This window comes from Pelodiscus sinensis, chromosome 18 (genome assembly GCF_049634645.1).
Source record: "Pelodiscus sinensis isolate JC-2024 chromosome 18, ASM4963464v1, whole genome shotgun sequence".
NCBI classification, from domain to species: Eukaryota; Metazoa; Chordata; order Testudines; family Trionychidae; genus Pelodiscus; species Pelodiscus sinensis.
In genome coordinates, this window is record NC_134728.1 from 8,843,691 (window position 1) to 8,862,658 (window position 18,968).

The following is an 18,968-nucleotide window of genomic DNA, read 5'->3' on the forward strand; positions in this document are numbered from 1 at the left end:
CTAAGCTGCATGCTAACAGTGAAGAAGCCCTGGGTTTTTACCTGGAATAAACCAGGCCCTTTAGGAAATCAACCCAGCTCTTTGTAGCAACTGTGGAAAGGATGAAGGGCCTTCTGGTCTCCACACACAGGCTTTCCAATTGGATTACCTCCATCAAGGCATTTTATGACCTCATGCGTGTCACACTGACACCCTCCCTCCCCCAAACGACATAAAAGCTTGCTCAACAAGGGTGCAGGCATCATCTGCTGCATTCCTTACTCGTGTCCTGATCCAGAACACCTGTAGAGCCACAACACAATCTTCTATATACACGTGCATGTCTCATGACACGCTCACCCAGCAAGCTAGGGATGATACTGGCTTTGGCAGTGCTGAGCTACGAGCAACGTATTCCTGAACTTCCACCCACCTCTGAGGACGCTGTTTGGGAATCCCTTCCTATGGAACAAACATGAGCAAGCACTCAAAGAAAGACTGATACCAGTCACGTAACGGGTGGTATCTGAGATGTTCTTCACGTCCATTCCACAACCCTCCCTCCTTCCCCACTGTTGGAGTTTCCGACAAGAAAGGATGGGGGAGGGGAGTGCTCGGAACCCCTTATACAGTGCCATCTGGCATTAGGTGCCACACTAATGGTTGCCAGAGTTGCTCACCTACAGGTACTTCTAAGGGAAAAAACTTCCGGCACCGTAGCATGTGGCGAGCACACACGCCTGACTTGGAATGGACATTAGCAACACATCTTGAACACCAGTTATGAGACAGGTAACTGTCTCTGTGGCACAATATGGCAATTCTCTTTTAAATATATATATATTTGTTATAGTAGCTTTTTAGTGAAATGCAGATCAGATATTCAAAACATTATTTATGACATTGTTAGAAGTTAATGTGTTAATAGTCATTTCTGTTTTCAGGGAGGGACATTGTAGCCCTCTTTAGAGGGGTAAAATCTTGATATGGTACTGTCTTGCCAGTGAGAGACTGTCTATAAATAGCAAATGTAGGTCCTGATTCTGCAACTCCTTCTGCTCTTTAGTCCTTTTCACTTCTGTGGGACTGTGCATGAGCATAAATTTCAGCTTCCCTAGAGCACATCTGCTCTTCTGGGTTCAGTCCTGCAGTAGCCAGCCTGTGAGGTGCAGGGACATAAAGTCAGGGTGCAGGAGTGAGCCCTATGAAAATTCAGACACCACTTGAAATTGCTAAAGTTCAGTAACTTTATAGTTTTTTCAGTTAACTTAAAACAACTTGGAACAGAGTTTTATTGGGACTTGAATTCATACTTTCTTAGTTCTCATCTGTTTTGTGACGTTTTTAAGATTAGTTTTCTGTTTTCATTAAATGTATTAATTCTTATATTTACACACTGAATATTTTCTTAAGGACCTAATCTTCTTAGTACAACCACTGCAGCTATTTACAATCCAGAATCCTACAACAATTTTTGTTTAATATACCATGTCTTGGATGTGAAGAACTATAGATGAGGCTGTTAAACTTGAAAAATCTAGTTCTGTATTTACAGGCAGCCACCCTACGCTGCAGGCTTGTTCCTCTCTCCTCAGCAGCTCCCATTCCTTATACTTGCATGTTGAGAGAAATCTTTTCCAGGTAGAGCGTGACCAGTAGCATTAAGAGCTTGCAACTGCCCTGCCAAATCGCCTTACACTTGGCTATGGAGGGACTGCTTCCATGTAACAAGATGCAGTCTCTTTGGCCTATGAAAGTGCCAGTTAATACCAGCCATCCTGGTGGTTTCAGCTTTCTGGAGGCCTGTCTACTGGAAAATACCACTAGGGTTGCCAGGTGTCCTGTTTTGAACTAGAAAGTCTGGTATTTGAGCTTTCTGTCTGGAAAACAAATTAAGAAAATACCGGACATATAAATGTCTAATTACTTTCTAATTAAGTTTTATTATCATGAATGTCAGTATGTAGTTGCGTACTGCCTGGCTGGTAAACACGCTCACACCAGCCAGGCAGTATGCAACTATGTAGTAGAGAGGAGGGAGGATGGGGGGCAGGGGGAGGATGGAATCCCCGGGGCTGGACTCACCCATGCGCCTCACCGGGACGGGCAGCACCCTGGGATCTGCGTGTGGCCGTGCCAGCCCCATTCCCTGCTGGTCGGTTTCTCTACCGCCCCCTCCCTTCTCCCCCCCCAAAAACCCCTTACCAGCCAGCCCTGCATCCCGGCAGCTAGTTCTCCTCCCCCTCCCCGACCCCAGCCAGCTCTGCTTCCCATCGGCCAGTTCCTCTTCCTCCCCCCCAAATTTGAGATCAAGTGTGTCCGGTATTTTTTTAAACCATCTGGTAACCCTAAATACCACTTCTCTTCACAAACCACCAAATAGCCTTCAGGTACTAACAGCATTGTTGAGAACTAGTCTGGATTAGATATGAAACAGATTAATAAATTCAGGTCTCAGATCCTTTGATACCAATCTTTGCTTCCTCCACACTGCTGCGTTTCTAATGTCTTCTAGAACCCACTTAATGTGATAAAAGTATTTTGTCCCCCCACAGCTTAAAGAGAGAGATGCGGAACCTGAGTGAAGAGTGCAATCTAGAGCCAGTTACTGTGTCAATGGCATATGTTTACTTTGAGAAGCTTGTTCTCCAAGGCAAGCTCAACAAACAGAACCGCAAACTGTGCGCTGGTGCTTGTGTGCTGCTTGCAGCCAAGATCAGCAGTGATCTCAGGAAACATGAAGTTAAACACCTTATTGATGTAAGTAGAGGTTGAATTCTTTCATACAGTGAAAGGCGCTCCCTTTTTATTAATGAATGTAGTCTTGTATTTTATAAGCTCAGACCAAAACTTTTTCAAAAATGAGTAACAAAATTTAGACTCAAAACAAAAACACTGATTTTAGAATTAGGTTGGGGGGGGGGGGCATTTTTCTTCAAAAAGCACCTGTGAAACATGTGAGTTTGTCCCTTTCAGCATGCAGAAAACCTGTGTTTGCATGCAAATTGGGTAATTTGGCTCAGAGTTTCCAAAATTGAACCCATACATTTATCTGTTTCTAGTTTTGGAACCCAACTGCATATTGGATCCTGTATGCAAGTATAGCTCATGGTATACTCTTCTTTCTTTGCTGTGACAATCTAGTGGCTATCCTGGGCATGACTGTTGATCTTATTTTCTCCTCTTCTTCCCCCCTTTCAATGGAAAAATGCCACTGCAGAAACTAGAAGAAAGATTCAGATTCAACAGACGAGATCTCATTGGATTTGAATTTACAGTGCTTGTAGCTTTGGAGCTGGTCCTCTACCTTCCTGAAAACCAAGTTTTACCTCATTATAGACGTCTCTCACAGCAATTCTAACCAAAACTACATTCCAGCTGATCACCGATGGCTCTGGGGATGAACAGCATTACTGAACGCTTTGCTTCTGAATTTGAAACTTGCCACTGTTCTTCTCTATGCCACAATGTGCATCTGATCATGTCTACAGCTAGTTTGAAGACTGCAACATGATTTTTGAACAGTCAAGATGTACATTAGCGATACAGATGCCAAGTCTGTATCAGTAGGTGGTACAGAAAAGGTTATCTTGAACTTTATTTTCCTTTGGATATTAAAGCACAAATGATTCACAAACCAGCTGCCTTGTGGCTACTGGTTATTCTGTATTTTCCTTTTCAGTTTTACTAGGAAATGGTCGGTTCTTCCCTACAAAGGATGCTATGTTGTTGTTCTTTTAGATTGTTTTGACATTTATTTTTATTACAGGAAGCATCACTTCATTCCAAAAAATCATAAACTTCAAATAGTGTAGTTGAGAATGTTCTTTGCATTTTTACGTTAAAAATGCAGATGTTATTTTTTAAAGATGTGCCTAAAACTGACTGGTCTGGTACCAGTTCTTCTAAGTTACTTATGTTGCATAATGGTGAATCCTGAATTTAAATAGTAATGTATCCTTTACCTGCATTTGCCTTGCATATAGTGAAAATAATTCCAGTATATCTGCACTAATATTACAGAGGGGATTTGTACTATAGATCTATAGGTAGCAAGCCTGAAACTATTCTAAGTTCAACTACTTTTAACTATATTACACAAAGGTTTGATTTTTTTTATTTATTTTTTTAAAATAAGGAAAGGAAAATTGTGTTTGGAAATCTGTCATGAAATATCACACTTGTTGAACAAGATAGCTGCAGCAAAGCAGCATAAAGTTCATTCTTGGAGTTTTGTTTTTGAGTGGAGATAAGAAATTGACTTACATGTGAGAGGAAATCACCATATTGTCATTTATAATTTTGATTTGTGCCACTGTTTACTATAGTCTGAAACTAGCACCTTTTTAAACATGACCTCTCTCTCATTCTCTGTTCTGTTCACAAGTGTTTCAGCAAGTACTGCTGTCGTTTCCAAACTAAGTCAATGAAACAAAGTATGTTCATTTCTCAAATTGCTACTTTTTTTACTCAGTTCTTCCAAGCATTGTGCCACTGTGATGGGACTCATGGAACTGGCATTTGTTGCACGTTTAATCGGCCATTCGGTTATAAGTTAATGTTCAGCAGCAGTCTGATGTTTATGCAAGGGTTAAATAACTTCTTCCACTTTTAGCCAGATACTTGGTTTAAACAGTTCTGAAACATGTTCTACCTTTAGCGATACAGTTAGTCACTCTGGGCAGTGGGGGTTCTAAGCAATATTATACAAATAAGTGTGTGTGCATGTTTGTGTGTTTGAAAGGGACAAAAATAATACTTGGACATTGAAAATGTTTGTAATTTGTTGAAGACTAATATGCTAGACCTCTTCCTGAAGTAAGAAGGCTATCTAGTCTCTGATACATGGAGTATTGTAAATTTCAATTCCTTGTGTGAGTTGTGGCCACTAAATAGGAACAGACATAAAACAAGTCTTGCTATTCAACCACCTAAGGCCAGTTTGACTTCAATGAAATAGGCTCCACTGACTTTGCTACTTTCTCTTTAAGCAGCACTTGAAAGGTATTTTTTGCCGTAATACCACTAAAGTCCTAAACCTAGCAGCTCTTTAACAACTTTAGTGCAAGTAAATAGGCATCTTCTGGTCAATGTGCAGGACACAAATTTTAGAAAGTTGCTTCTCCCTAACGTGTAAGATGCATGGTTATTTCTTACTATGGTAGAATTTTACACACCCTTTAAATTTGAACGCCGCTAACATCCAATTTGCCAACTGACCTTATTTTCCAAGAGAGATTAGAAAATTGTGTTTATTGAAGTTCTATATTGAATAATTAATGCCAGTTTTGTAAGTTCTATTTTACTAAAGTATTAGACTAACATTTGTGGGTTGCCAATTGAATTACAAAAAAAAATGCTAATTGCAGTGCACTCAATTTATAATGGCCTACAAATCTACTACAGATTTCTCCAAATCAGTCAATACCTTTTCTTTATCTAAGCATGGAAACTTTACATGTAATTTAAGTGTTTAGGAAAGTGTTGATGGTAAAAATTCTCACAATGTATTTGTTCAAAAAATATAATGTCATGTTACTATAAATGTTACTAAAAATGTCTGATGCTCCAAGACCATTTGGGCTCAAGCTGTTAATTATAGGAGTTAAATTGCTTTAAACTAATATGTAACAAAAAAAATGCTCTGGCTGATATGTAAACCTGAAGGTCTAATCCTGCAATCTTTTCTCAGACATTGTTGACCAGAAGCAGTGTCTGAGAGGATGGAAATCTTTGCTTCAGTGTGTAAATGGGCAGGTTGGTTGATTCTTTCAGCAAAATGCAGAATTACACCTTCCTTAAAGTATATAATCTTCATAGCAGCTTTTTTTTAATTAAAGGCGGTACCTGAATAGATCCTCATTTTAAACCTCTGTATGTGCACTTCCAAACTTCTGAGCTCCAAAGCCCTAGATATTATGGGTGCAAACTGTATCGTGGAAATGGTTTACTATGTGCAGTGTTCACTGTGTGTAAATTTCCATTAGAAATAGAAGGAAAATCTTCTGTAACAATAGAAATCTTGTTTCAAGTCTGAAGATGGGTTATTGATCCCAAATTATCATTTTATCCAACAGTGTACATCTTGTATGTTGGGTACCTTTTTCTGTAACTTACCTGTACTGAAATAGTGATCCTGTTGGCAAAGGCAGTAACCTACCTGTGTGTGGTGTTTTATAGGAGTTAGGACTCTATGCCAGTTTAGGGAAAAGAATGCTATTTCAGTTAAGCATCATTGTGATATATTTATCTTCCTATAGAAAAGCTGCCACTGTGTGGTAGAAAATTATTACTGCAACATTATCAAGGTTCAGCCACAATGGGACCCAACATGATATTCTGAGAAGTTACACTTGTTCATGCAAAAATGTTCTTTTCCTTTAAAGAAAAATGCTGGTTTCTTACATGTGGGGGTGTGGTTGAATTATGTATCACATGTAAATATGGTGCTGCTTAGACTCAGCACAACGAAAAGGCTCTTGATAAGAGCTTGTACATTTTTATGTAAATTGTTATGGTTTTGTGTCTTAGTAAATTAAAGTCTCGTTTGTAATTTGTCTATTCTTTTTGATCAATGAAATTGTGGGATTGAGAAGCGGTGAAATAAAAGTTTTGATACATATTTTGTAACCAATCAAGTTTGATGTATTTTGACTTGTGTCTAGAAAATATTCTTTTAAAAATACTCTAGCACAGGGGTGGGCAAGAGAGCCTCCGTAGGCCGGATCCAGCCTGCCAAACCTATTGATCTAGCCCCAGGTCAATTGAGACCTGGGGAGGTGCAAAGTCTCCTCCCCCCACCAGAGGTGTGGGGGGGGAGTGGGGGAGTACCCTAGTGTGAACTGACAGCTGTTTTGAACAGCTGATGGTTTGCTTTAGGCACTGTGTGCCCTTTGCAGGGCAAGAGACTTCACACACCCCAGGCCCTGATTGACCTTCGGATGGGGGGGAATGCGTGAAGTCTCCTCCTTCCCTGCAAGGGGCACGCATGCCTAGAGAGAACTTCCAGCTGCTCAGAACAGCTGGCAGTTCTTCGCAAGTGGTGGAGGGCAAAGACAACTTAACATGGTCCCCACCCCCAGGCCAATCAGTCTGGGGACAGGGAAGCATGGGAAGTGTCCTGGCCCTGCTGCGTCTGCCAAAGGCCATACCCCTTCTGGTGCAGCCCAGGGCCACTTCTAAAATGATTACCCACCCCTGCTCTAGCATAAGAATGTTTCCTCTTCCTAAGTAACTGGCAGAAAGAGGGTTACGATAATCACTGCAGTTGTTTTTCAACCTTTCCAGACTGCTGTATCCCTTTGTCTTGCATACCAAGTTTCACTTCACTTAAAACTACTTGCTTACAAATCAAACATAAAAATAAGTGTCAGCAATTACTGAAATTGCTGACTTGCACATTCTGTATGAAATTACAGTTTGTACTGACTTGCTAGTGCCTTCATGTAGCATGTTGTAAAACTAGGCAAATAGCTAGATGAGTTGATGTGCCCCCAGAAGACCTTTGTGTACCCCCAAGAGTATGTATACACTGGTTGGGAACCACTATTATACTACATCTAAACAGAATAGAAACACATGTGTTTTTGTTTTGCTTTGCTTTGTTTTTTAAAAAAAAACTTGCAAAATAGGAAGTCTGCTGTGAAAAATGATATTAAGAAACACAGATCCCACTTTTCATAGTAGACTTAATATGCCCCTGGGCTTGCAATGGCCTGAGTTAAGTTCTGTAAGGAGGCAGTGGGGCCAGTCCCAAAGGGTGGGGGAAGGAACTGTGATGAGCTTGTGGACAGAGCCCACCACGCAGTCAGGGAATGGGGCCCGCCCCCCTGCCCCTGAAAAGATGGCCTGCTCCTTGAGTTTGTCTTGCCACAAGAGGGCAGGGCTTTACTACTGGCAGCACCAGGGAAGGAGCTGCTGCTTTGACAAATCCCCACTTACCCTCCCATGGGTGCCAAGGAGGCTGTGGCTACAAGAAAAATGCATGGGTGGGGGGCCACATACAGCCACAGGGGCTGCACTTCAGAAATGCTTACCTAGTCTGATCTCACTGTAGGCCCCCAAAACCTTGCTTACCTACTTATGTAATAGACCCACCCTCTTCAATAACAGCTGAAGTCCTCAAACTATTTGAAGGCTAATTACAGAGATCCACTATTTATATTAGCCCTGCAAGTGACCCAGATTTCGAGACTGCTTGATACCATCCCCTCCATAAATGTATGATGACACTGGCACAGATCAGCAACATGCCATGTAAACAATCTCACTCTGGAAAATATTCCTTTGTAAATATTTAAGTTTCAGAGGGGTAACCCTGTTAGTCTCATTTTTAAAGTTACAGACTAACAAAGATGTATAGAGTATCATGAGCTTTCAGCAAAACCTGCTTCTTCAGATGAGATGACCTTGAGGAAAGCTCATAAGTCTCTTTTTTTGGGGGGGGGGGGGTCTCTAAGGTGCCACAGAATTACTCTGCCTAAAAACTGAACAATAGATCATGAGCCTGCAGTAACGAGACACCTGGGAAATAAATCTCTAGTAACCCAGAGAGATATTTAAGAATCTTGGCACTGGTCAGTGGAGATATTTGCTACTACAAGTTGAAATTCTCTGGTCTGGCAGCATCCATGATCCAGTGTGATTTTTATTTAGCCTGGTGTTCACTTAGGAGTGTGGCCAAGTTTCCTGCAGGCCCATAGAGTTGGTTTACAGCCACCAGTTCTAGCTCTCCCTGTTCTGTCATTTAGCTCTAATTTACCCCTAAATGTCTTGGAGGCCAGTAAGCAGGGGAAGTGTGGGTGATGGTGACGGTGACCTCCCCTGGTTTGGCGAATTCGCTGTGGGGGCTGTGGAGACCCCTGCGGGCGGGGTGGGAGCCTGGCTGGGCCCCCCTTCCGCACCCATCAGCTCCTGAGGATGCCGGAGGAAAGAGATTCAACCAATAGCAGCACAGAGGCTGGGCACTGGACTGACAATACTCCAGTCAGCTGAAGAAGCGGGTTGCACCACAAAAGCTCATGATACGGTCCCAAACTGGGGGGGCATGAAGCGACCCAGGCCCCCCCATCAATCCCCTCCCCAAGTTTTGCTGCTGTTTTTCAGCCCCGGCCAGTTCCTTTTTTGCTCAAATTTTGGTGCTAGGGGGGGGGGGGGGGAGGGGCGTGAGTCTCAAAAATCAAAGGGGGGGGCGCGTGGTTAGTCTCTGAGGCGCTACTGGACTATTCGCTGTTTTTAAGGGGGGGGGGTTGGTGCCTTTTCTAGACCGCCTCGTGCCACGGCCCCTCCTGACCCGGCTCAAGCTCCGGCTTGAAGCCAAGGACACGACCGGGTCCCCGCGCGGGAAAGTGCTTGCCCGGGGCAGCGCCGCCTTCCCGCCCGTGGAGCAGCAGGCGCCGAGCGCGGGTAACAGCCCTCAGCGCCCGCCCCTCCCCCCGCAGCAGCGCGGGTCGGGCTCGAGCTTCCCGCGCGCACCCAGCCCCCGGCTGCTATCCAGTGACGTCAAAGAGGCTGCCCCGGAAGCGCTCGAATCTGCCCCCCCTTTCCTGGTGTTAATGCTTCCGGGAGATAGATCCCGCCCTTTCCGGTCTGGGCTGGCGGCGAGGTAGGAGGCCGGGGCGGCCGGGCTGGCGGGCCTGAGGAGACCCCGGCTGGCGGGGTGGGGGCTGGGCGGTAACGCCAGGTTCCTGCCTGGCTGCCGACCCGGCTCTGGAGACAGGGGGAGCCTGGCTGGGGCCCCCTTCCGCACCCCGGCCCGCGGGGGCTTCTGCCGCCGGTTTCCGCGTCCCGGCCTTGAGCGGCGGAAGCCCGGCTCGTCTCCCCTGTGCCACGCGGGGCGGGGGCCTTCTCCTGGTCCCAGGCACGTGGGTGGGGGAGGGGCGGCCTGGCTTCATTGCCCGCAATGGGGCTGAGTGTGGGCCCGTTGGCCCCAGTCTGAGTCTGGGCCGTAACCGCTCCAGCCCCAGTTACGTCAGAGGGTCAGTTCCGCTGCGGGGGGGGGGTTGGGCCAGCCCAGGGCGAAGCTTTTGTGGAGACCTGCCCGTTAGATGAGGCACATAAGCCGGCGGGTCTCTAGCATACGCGGCAAAGCTTCCCCCTTTGAAAAGGCCGGAAGAGTCACAGAAACACTCAGATGCCCCTAAATCCATCGTCTCAACCCCTAGTCACGTCCTTGAAGTCTTGACTGCAAGCAGAGTTGTAGAAATCCTAGCGAATCTATTACATAGGTGCTGGATCTAGGGATGTGGGGGTGCGGTAGCGTTTCCTGATTGTAAATGGTTTACATTGTACCCAGGGTGGGATGTTAGCAACTACTGCTGCTTATCAGATGGTCAAGTGGCCACACAGCTAGTCATTCTCTCCCCCCCCCCCACGCACCCACACCTGCTGCCTCAATCAGAAAGAAGCAGCAAGGGAGGAAGAAGCAGGTGTTTGGGGGGAAATTTCAAAAGCAGAAGTGCCTCAGGGAGCATGGAGTGGAGTGCTCGCCTTGTGCTTCTGCAGTGAGGGGATACAGGAGGCGGTGCTGGGGGAGGGGGAAGAACTTAAAAGGTGGTTCCGCCTGTGCCCCTGCTGCCTCCATTAGAGGCAGCATAGGGCATGCTGGTGGGAAGCAGTCCCTTATCCACAGGGATCTCAGTGGGGAGCTGGGCCACCCATGGACCAGGGCTGTTGCCACCAAGCAGCCCCTGTTCACGGTGGCCAGGATTGTTGGACTCAGCGCGAGCTGGGACCAAGCAGCCCCGACTCACGCTGATCGCTGCAGCTCTTACTACATTTAAAATGTAGCGCAGCAGCGTGAGTGGCTATAGAGCTACCTCCACTGTGGCTCTGCACAGCAATGCTTATCGTATAATCGATACATAGCATATCGACTATACGATTAGTCAGATAATGGCATTTTAACATCCTTAATCCAGGGTATAGAATTTGGTTCAGTGGCTCTCAGCACCCCCACTGTGCAGATTGTTCTAGCATCCCTGCTCCATTAAGTTCACAAGGGACTTTGTTGTTGCTACTGCTTTTATGCAGAAGGCATACAGATACTGCAAAATAAAAAGATGGATGGACTGAGATGTGCGCAAACCATGCATCTGAGTACTTGGTAGGGGATGACCTTGTGATATATGTCCCCTTAGGTGTCTCTTCTTGAACATCCCTGCGTGGTGCCATATAGAAAAATAAAATGCAGAACGACGCTGGGGAATTTGTGGACCTTTACGTGCCTCGTAAATGGTGAGTGTCTTTCCTTGGAATGCTTGGTGCTGTTGTGTAGGGGAATGCTTTTCCAAGCTTACTCAGATGGTCAGTCTTGTACAGCTTCCTGCATCCAACAGTGTCAGTATCCCCATAATAAGCCTCACTGGTATGTGATTCTGTATGAAATGAAACTGCTCCTGTGTTAGGGTCAGTTTATGCCTTGAAAGTTGATCACCAAAACACCAGTTCACTATGCGCTGTGAAGAGGGTAATGTAATTGATTTACTACTTCCTGTTAGGCTACATCTACACTACAGCCTAGTTCTGTGGTATCTGAAGCCATAGCTACTGTAGTACTACTGCTATAGCGAATTAGCCACACTTAACCAGCCAAATAGCCACATGTGGCTAGTGTGTTGGACACCACGGGCCCAGCTCAACACTCAGATCAATCCACCGGCAGTCAATTTAGCGAATGTAGTTGAAACTAGGAATGTTAGATATTGAGTAATTGAATTAATTGTGTAACAGCATCAAATCTTAGCGGAGTTGGCAGCCAGTGCACTTCCAGGAAGCCTCCTGGTACCCTACACAACTGCCTCTGATACGATAATCATTAGCTTATTGGGTAACCTTTCTGGTTATAATCCCAATGGCCACCAACAGCCCGCAGTGCCAGTGGCCCATGGTGCTTTTAACCATGTAACCAACTGAATTTCAATTATTTACATGGGGGAGTTATTAATCTTTACATCCCTAGTCAGATTGGTGTTGAGTGTCTTTTTGTTCTGTCCTCCTTCAAGAGGGAACAAAAACTTATAACATTAACTGCTCTTTTTGTGAGTGTGTTTATTTCCTGGAGTTGCAGTTTCGTGAGCTCCTTCTGGGTTCTCAGGAGTTTTTACCATTGACTCACGATTACTCACTGCATCTGGATTGACAATGTTTAGTCTAAAAGTCACATTCTTAGGATTGAGGTAGGCAAAGAATTAAATAGAAGTACTGGGAGTTTAAACTTGGAAAATCCCTTAAATAAATTGTATGAAGAGCGGGCAATGAGAATTTAGTGCAAGGATGCTATTGGAAGGGCCAGTTGATTCTACTCCATCACCACCACTGCTCTGTTACTAAATAAGTAGAATTCCTCTCAGACATAGTAGCCAGCTACACATCAATTTCTTATAGTTGCTTTCCAGAGCAGGTAGACGTGCATAGTTCCAATGTGAGAGTCTCATCGTCGTTTACATGCAGTGAGCATAGCGCTAAATGCATTCTGAAAATAATGAACTAGGTTAACATGAAGATTATTTACCACTGTAGCTAAGTGTAATACAAGTTGAGCTTCTCTAGTCTGGCATTCTTGGGACTTGACCAGTGTCAAACCACGGGGGGTCAGTATTGTCTAACAGCATTACCAATATTTCCACTCCTTACTTGGCTCTTAGAAGACATTTAGAGGTAAATTAGAGCTAAATAAAGGCACAGAACACGTGAGAGCCAGGACCCGTGGCTGTAAACAAACTCTATGGGACTACAGGAAACATGGCCACACCCAGGATAAGTGAACATCTGGAGAAGTAAAATCGTGCCTGACCACAGATGTTGCTGAACCCGAGAGTGACAGATTACATAGGGTCAACCTGTACTGCCAGTTAAGAGGCAGGTTTAAATCCAGTGCCAGGCCTACATTTTAACTGTGTGGTCATTGAGCTGCCTGATGCCTTGCCTTTCACCCTCAAACTGCTAGCTCAGCTGCATCTGTTCTGTGAGTTGGGCTTTAATAGTTTTTGTTCAGTTAGTAGAATACCCTCCTTATAGGCTTCTTATTTTAAATTCACATTGTTATCTCTTTCCTCAGCTCTGCTAGCAACCGAATAATTGGTGCTAAGGACCATGCTTCCATTCAAATGAATATTTCTGAGGTAAGTCTAAGTCATGACAAATGTATATGTAATTAGAGAGCTTTCACTTTTTGTGAAATTTAGCATCTTCACATCTCCAAATAAGTCTAATAGCTCCTCATCAGCATTGGTTCTAATTTATCTTGGCCACTTGCCTTGGAAAATCTGCCTATGTTGTACTATCTACGGGGTTTGTCTTTTTTTTTTTTTTTTTTTTTTTTTTTTAATTTTCATGGAGGGTTTGTGCTTTAGTGGTATGTATGGGACTGATAATTGGAAGCCTGGGGTTTTGTATCTGCCATTTGCTTACTGTGTGCATTTGGGGAACTACTTCATCTTCATGTTAAGAAAAATTCTCTTGTTTGCCATACAGGCAGTCCCCGGGTTACGCGGATCCGACACTTACGAACGGGGCTTTTCTTGCCCTGGAGGATGCGGGCGGCAGGACCGCCCAGACGCACCCACGGTCCCACCACCCGCGTCCTCCGGGGCGAGAAAAGCTGCTCCGCGTCTCCCTGGTCTGCTGGGGGGGGGGGGGGACGCAGCTAGTGCGCCGCCCTCTCCCCCCCCCCCAGCAGACCAGGCTTTTCTCGGGACGCCTGTGGTAGAGCAGCTGGGGTGCTGCCGGTTAGTCCAGTAGCGCCAAGGGGCGCTATTGGAGCAACCCAGCAGCACCCCAACTGCTCTGCCCCAGGCGTCCCCAAGTTAGCCGCTGCTGAAACTGACCAGCGGCTGACTACAGGAAGCCCGAGGCAGAGTTGCTCTGCCCCGGGCTTCCTGGAATCAGCCGCTGATCAGTTTCAGCAGCAGCTGACTTGGGGATGCCTGGGGTTCTTAAGTTGAATCTGTATGTAAGTCGGAACTGGCGTCCAGATTCAGCCGCTGTTGAAACTGATCAGCGGCTGATTCCAGGAACCCCGGGGCAGAGCAACTCTGCCTCTGGCTTCCTGTAGTCAGCCGCTGGTCAGTTTCAGCAGCGGCTGAATCTGGACGCCAGTTCCGACTTACATAGAGATTCAACTTAAGAACAAACCTACAGTCCCTATCTTGTACGTAACCCAGAGACTGCCTGTATTTCATTATTGGTATTGAAAAATCGGGGATCAGCAGAAATGAAAAACAAATGTTTGTGCTATTCAAGGATCTCTGCATGGTTTAATCTTACACTGCTCAACGTTTGCCTTTTGGGAAACTTCCCTGGAACTTGAAAAAGCGAGATCCTTGTGTCCTTTTTCTTGTGCTGCATTTATCTGCCTGTGGAACTAGACCGCTGCTTTCAGATTTTGACACAGTACTAAATCCAGACAAGGGTTAAATCGGGAAGGGGGTTAAATCAACACAATTACCTTTAAATTGGATGTGTGTCCTAAAAGAGATTTGGACTTTATCTTCTCTTTAGGCCTTTGTTAATCCACTAGGTTTTATTAGTTACTATATTCCTACTATATTGTTTGAGCCTAAATCCATCAGACTCCATGATTCCATTATGTAAGGAAAGAAACTAACCTGTCATTTTGAATGTGATTGTTAGGCTCAGGTTTTGTGATTTGTGACATTCTGACCATAAGCCCCATTTCTCTGCAAACATTTGACCATTTGGCACCTCTCTTGTTTACAAACTTGGCAGTTTTTAGAGGGTAAAGCATTAGAAGAATTGTGTGTCCACTCACACATGTACTTAATCAAAATGATTTCATTATAATTGCAGGTTGACAAGGTCACAGGCAGAGTCAATGGCCAGTTCAAAACTTATGCCATTTGTGGAGCAATTCGTAGGATGGTAAGAATATTCTTAAAAATTTGGAAATGCATTTACTATATTTTAGGTTGGTTGGACTATTTATCCCCATGTGATGAATGCTCAGCCTTGTGATCTTAGTCCAACTCCCAATAGATTAGTGTGCCCATCACAAAAAACATGCCTCTCATCTGGTGGGTCATTTGGCAGACTCTACTGAAAACAAAGACTGTGCACCCCATCCAACTTCTCTTTAAATGGAAAGATATCTTGACTTTAGTAGGAGTTGGTACAGGGCCAGGCCATCATGGAGACCGAAACACTGCTATCCACAAGTTGTTTGCTCCAGATCAGGGCTAAGGTACGCTGTCAGGGCAGTGTGAGGATGTCAGTACTGTTGCTTCCTATGTGTTATCCTCACTAAGGATGTTAAATATTGGTTAATTCAATAGTTGAGTAACCTCATGAATTCTTATTTATTACTCAAGTATCCTATACTCCCTGGAGGCGGGGCCAGCCCACTCCCAAGGAGCCCCCTGCCACTCTGTGCTGCTGCCTCTGTATCAGAAGCAGGAGCACAGGGTGCCAGGCGGGAGCTGGTCCGCAAGGGGAGCCAGTTTAAAAACCCACTCCCCTTGCAAATCTGCCTGTTGTCCTGTGCTGCTGCCTCTGATGTAGTTCCGGTGTGAGATGGGCTGCCTGGCTCCTAATACACTTTAAATGCAGAGCTGCAGCAAGGTTAGGTCCTAGAGCCGGCAAGAGCAAGGACCAAGCCAGGCTGCTGGCCAGCCTGCTAAAAAATGTACTGGGGGAGGGGCGTGGCCAGGGTGAACTGTGTGTAGTCTATAGCATTAACCTATAAGCTTTTCCTAATCAGTTAATCTACTACACTATTACAGGCAGTCCCCGAGTTACGCGGATCCGACTTACGTCGGATCCGCAGTTACGAACGGGGCACTTCCTCTCCCTGGTCTCGAGCAGACCAGGGAGAGGAAGCAAAGCGGCGGCGGAACTCGCGGCCAGCTGACAGCCCAGACGCGTCTGAGCTGTCAGCTGGCCGCGCGCTCCGCTCTGCTCCCCCCCCCCCTCTGCAGACCAGGGGGAGGGGGAGCAGAGCGGAGCACGCGGCCAGCTGACAGCCCAGATGCGTCTGGGCTGTCAGCTGGCCGCGCGTTCCGCCGCTCTGCTCTGCGCCGCTCTGCTCCCCCTCCCCCTGGTCTGCAAACCATGGGGGGGGGGGGGAAGCAGAGCGGAGCACGCGGCCAGCTGACAGCCCAGACGCGTCTGGGCTGTCAGCTGGCCGCGCGTTCCGCCGCTCTGCTCTACTCTGCTCCCCCTCCCCCTGGTCTGCAGACCTGGGGGACGGGGAGCAGAGCAGAGCAAAGCCGCGGAGCCCGAGGGCAGCAGGATAGCCACGGCGCGTCTGGGCTGTCCCGCTGCCCCCGTTCTCCGCGGCTTTGCTCCGGACGCCTGTGGTACAGCAGCTGGGGCGCTGCCGGTTGGTCCCGTAGCGCTGCTCTGGGTGCCACTGGACCAACCCAGCAGCACCCCAGCTGCTCTGCCCCAGGTGTCCCCTAGTCAGCAGCTGCTGAAAATGACCAGTGGCTGACTACAGGAAGCCCCTGCCCCGGGCTTCCTGGAATCAGCCGCTGATCAGTTTCAGCAGCAGCTGACTTGGGGATGCCTGGGGTTCTTAAGTTGAATCTGTATGTAAGTCAGAACTGGCGTCCAGATTCAGCCACTGTTGAAACTGATCAGTTTCAGCAGCGGCTGAATCTGGACGCCAGTTCCGACTTACATACAGATTCAACTTAAGAACAAACCTACAGTCCCTATCTTGTACGTAACCCGGGGACTGCCTGTACATCCCTAATCCTCACTCGATAGAGGATTCTGTTTCTATGCCTCTGAATCCAGCACCTTTTGTGAGACCTTAATAAGTTTTAAATGTAAAACAAAAACCTGACATGATTCATTCTGTTTACAATTGAGAGGTGAACTTCCTGAACAAATTCTGTTACCAAGCAACATATCCACGTATTCTGATTTTTTTTTTCTCATTAAAAACATGCGTAATTGAATTATCTGAAAATGGGTAAAGGTAGTGGTTGGAAGGTTTTTTTTGTGGCAACCAGTGAACCTAGTGAACAGTTTCTAGAACAGTGTTGGATCCAGCTTTTAAGATTGCTTTAAACCAGCGCTGTGAGGCTTTCTCTATACCAGGGGTGGGGAACTTAAGATACTGGGGCCAGATGTGGCCTGGAACTGGTCCCTGAGGCTTAGGGCCTCCCTCAACATTGCAGAGCCTGCACTGGCACTCCAGCCCTCCTGCAGCCCCTGGCTGATTTTTCTGTGGGTCAGCAACCCCTGACCCAAAAAAGGTTCCCTTCCCCTGTTCTACTTTAATCAGGACACTGTGTGTTTGTACTAGGGATGTTAAATATTGAATAATTGACTAAATGAATAGTTAATGTGTTTTGCATTGATTAGTCAATAGGGCGCCTCTGCCTTTGAAGTGTAGCAACAGCCCTAATACTGTTGTTACACTTCAAAAGTGAAAGTGCTGCATGGAACCCGGGACGGCAGGGAACACTCCTGCTTACCCCAGGCTCCATGTGGCACTGCCACTTACATACCTCCTCCTCTTTCCTCCCCCCTTGCTGCCTCTTTCTCATGGGGGGGGGGAACTAGTCGACTAGTCCATTGACTGTCCGACAAGTATCTGCATATCAGATAATTAACTAGTGATAGAGATGAAGCTGTGTTAGTCTGGTGTAGCTGAAACAAAAGACAGGACTATGTAGCACTTTAAAGACTAACAAGATGGTTTATTAGGTGATGAGCTTTCATGGGCCAGACCCACTTCCTCAGATTTCTTCCACATATTGATCTGAGGAAGTGGGTCTGGCCCATGAAAGCTCATCACCTAATAAACCATCTTGTTAGTCTTTAAAGTGCTGCATAGTCCTGTCTTTTGTTTCGGATAGTTAACTAGTCATTCACATCCCTAGTTTGTACTAACTCAGCAGTTCCGAACCTTTTCCAGATGGGGACCCATTTTGACAAGAGTTGGTGACCCAAGGCAATTCAAAAACAGGGGGAGAAGGGAGGACAGAGCCACCTGGGGAGACACTTGGAAACCCTTTTGAAATGTAATGGCCACGGCTCGACAAACTATAGAATCTACTCGTCTGTGGCGAGTAGATTTCAGCCATGCGCCCTGTTTACCGGCCGCATGCGCAATGCGGCTCATGCGCATTGCGCAGCTGGCAAGTGGTTTTCGCCGCTGTTTGTCAAGCCCTGGTAATGGCGACCCATATTTGGGTCCCAACTCATAGGTTGGGAAACCCTGTACTAGCTGGATACAGTATTGAGCATCAAATGACATAATGTTTGAAGTTAAAAATAGTTTCTTGTACTGCAGTATGGCCAAGAATATGATGAATGTTTTTTTTGGAAAAGATAGTTCACACAAATAGTATTACACCAACCGATTTATAGATCTCTAAGCTTTGGATGCTTCAAAAAATGCCTTTAAATAGCTGAGCCCCTCACAGCTCTCATTTTGCATTTAAAAATAAGCTAGTGGTTATAGACCATGTTTCAGAACTCCATATTTTTGTATTTTAAGGGTGAATCTGATGACTCTATTCTGCGTCTGGCGAAAAATGATGGGATTGTTTCCAAGTAAGTATGTTTATATCATTTTTCCAGAGGCTATTAGTGTGATTTCCTTTCCAGGTTCCTAAGTTCTAGGTCTTGATGAAAACACATATTCTGGGTTTACAGGCTGTTTAAGATGCTTCACAAAAATATTTATTAAAGCTGCTGAAACAATTATGATTTTATAACAATTTTGTTTGGTTTTCTTTTCCAGGAATTTCTGACTGAAGATGCTCTCTTGATATGGAAAATTTTGTTGTAAAATAAACAGCTTAAACATATTTGATGTGCAGTGTTTTATTTTAGTTCAGAACCATAAATGCTAGTGGGTTGTGTTTTTTTTTAATTGCCTAAAATATCTTCAAAATGTGTGTGTGGGGGGGGGGGGGGGGTAGTTACAGAATTGGCTAATTCTGAGAACCTAGAGATGAAACTTCTTGATAGCCCAATGTATAAAACTTGACCTCATTTGAAAAATCTGAGTTTTC

The 18,968-nt window shown here is 45.6% G+C and overlaps 2 protein-coding genes across 3 annotated transcripts in view; both read left to right on the top strand.

Annotated features, from left to right (window-relative positions):
• CABLES2 (Cdk5 and Abl enzyme substrate 2) overlaps window positions 1-6,613 on the top strand; it is a 49,481-nt gene extending 42,868 nt beyond the window's left edge. For both annotated transcript variants that reach the window (XM_075901085.1, XM_075901086.1), the window contains 2 exons: window positions 2,535-2,739; window positions 3,200-6,613. In XM_075901085.1, the coding sequence (XP_075757200.1) occupies window positions 2,535-2,739; window positions 3,200-3,340 (346 nt within the window). In that variant the 3' untranslated portion in view covers window positions 3,341-6,613. The remainder of the gene's footprint in view (window positions 1-2,534; window positions 2,740-3,199) is intronic.
• Window positions 6,614-9,470: 2,857 nt separating this feature from the next.
• Window positions 9,471-18,761, top strand: RPS21 (ribosomal protein S21). Its single transcript, XM_006126177.4, has 6 exons — window positions 9,471-9,583; window positions 11,118-11,214; window positions 13,037-13,100; window positions 14,788-14,859; window positions 18,449-18,504; window positions 18,695-18,761. Exons 2-6 carry the CDS (start codon window positions 11,165-11,167, stop codon window positions 18,702-18,704), a joined length of 252 nt encoding a protein of 83 aa, XP_006126239.1. The 5' UTR covers window positions 9,471-9,583; window positions 11,118-11,164; the 3' UTR covers window positions 18,705-18,761.
• Window positions 18,762-18,968: the final 207 nt, after the last annotated feature.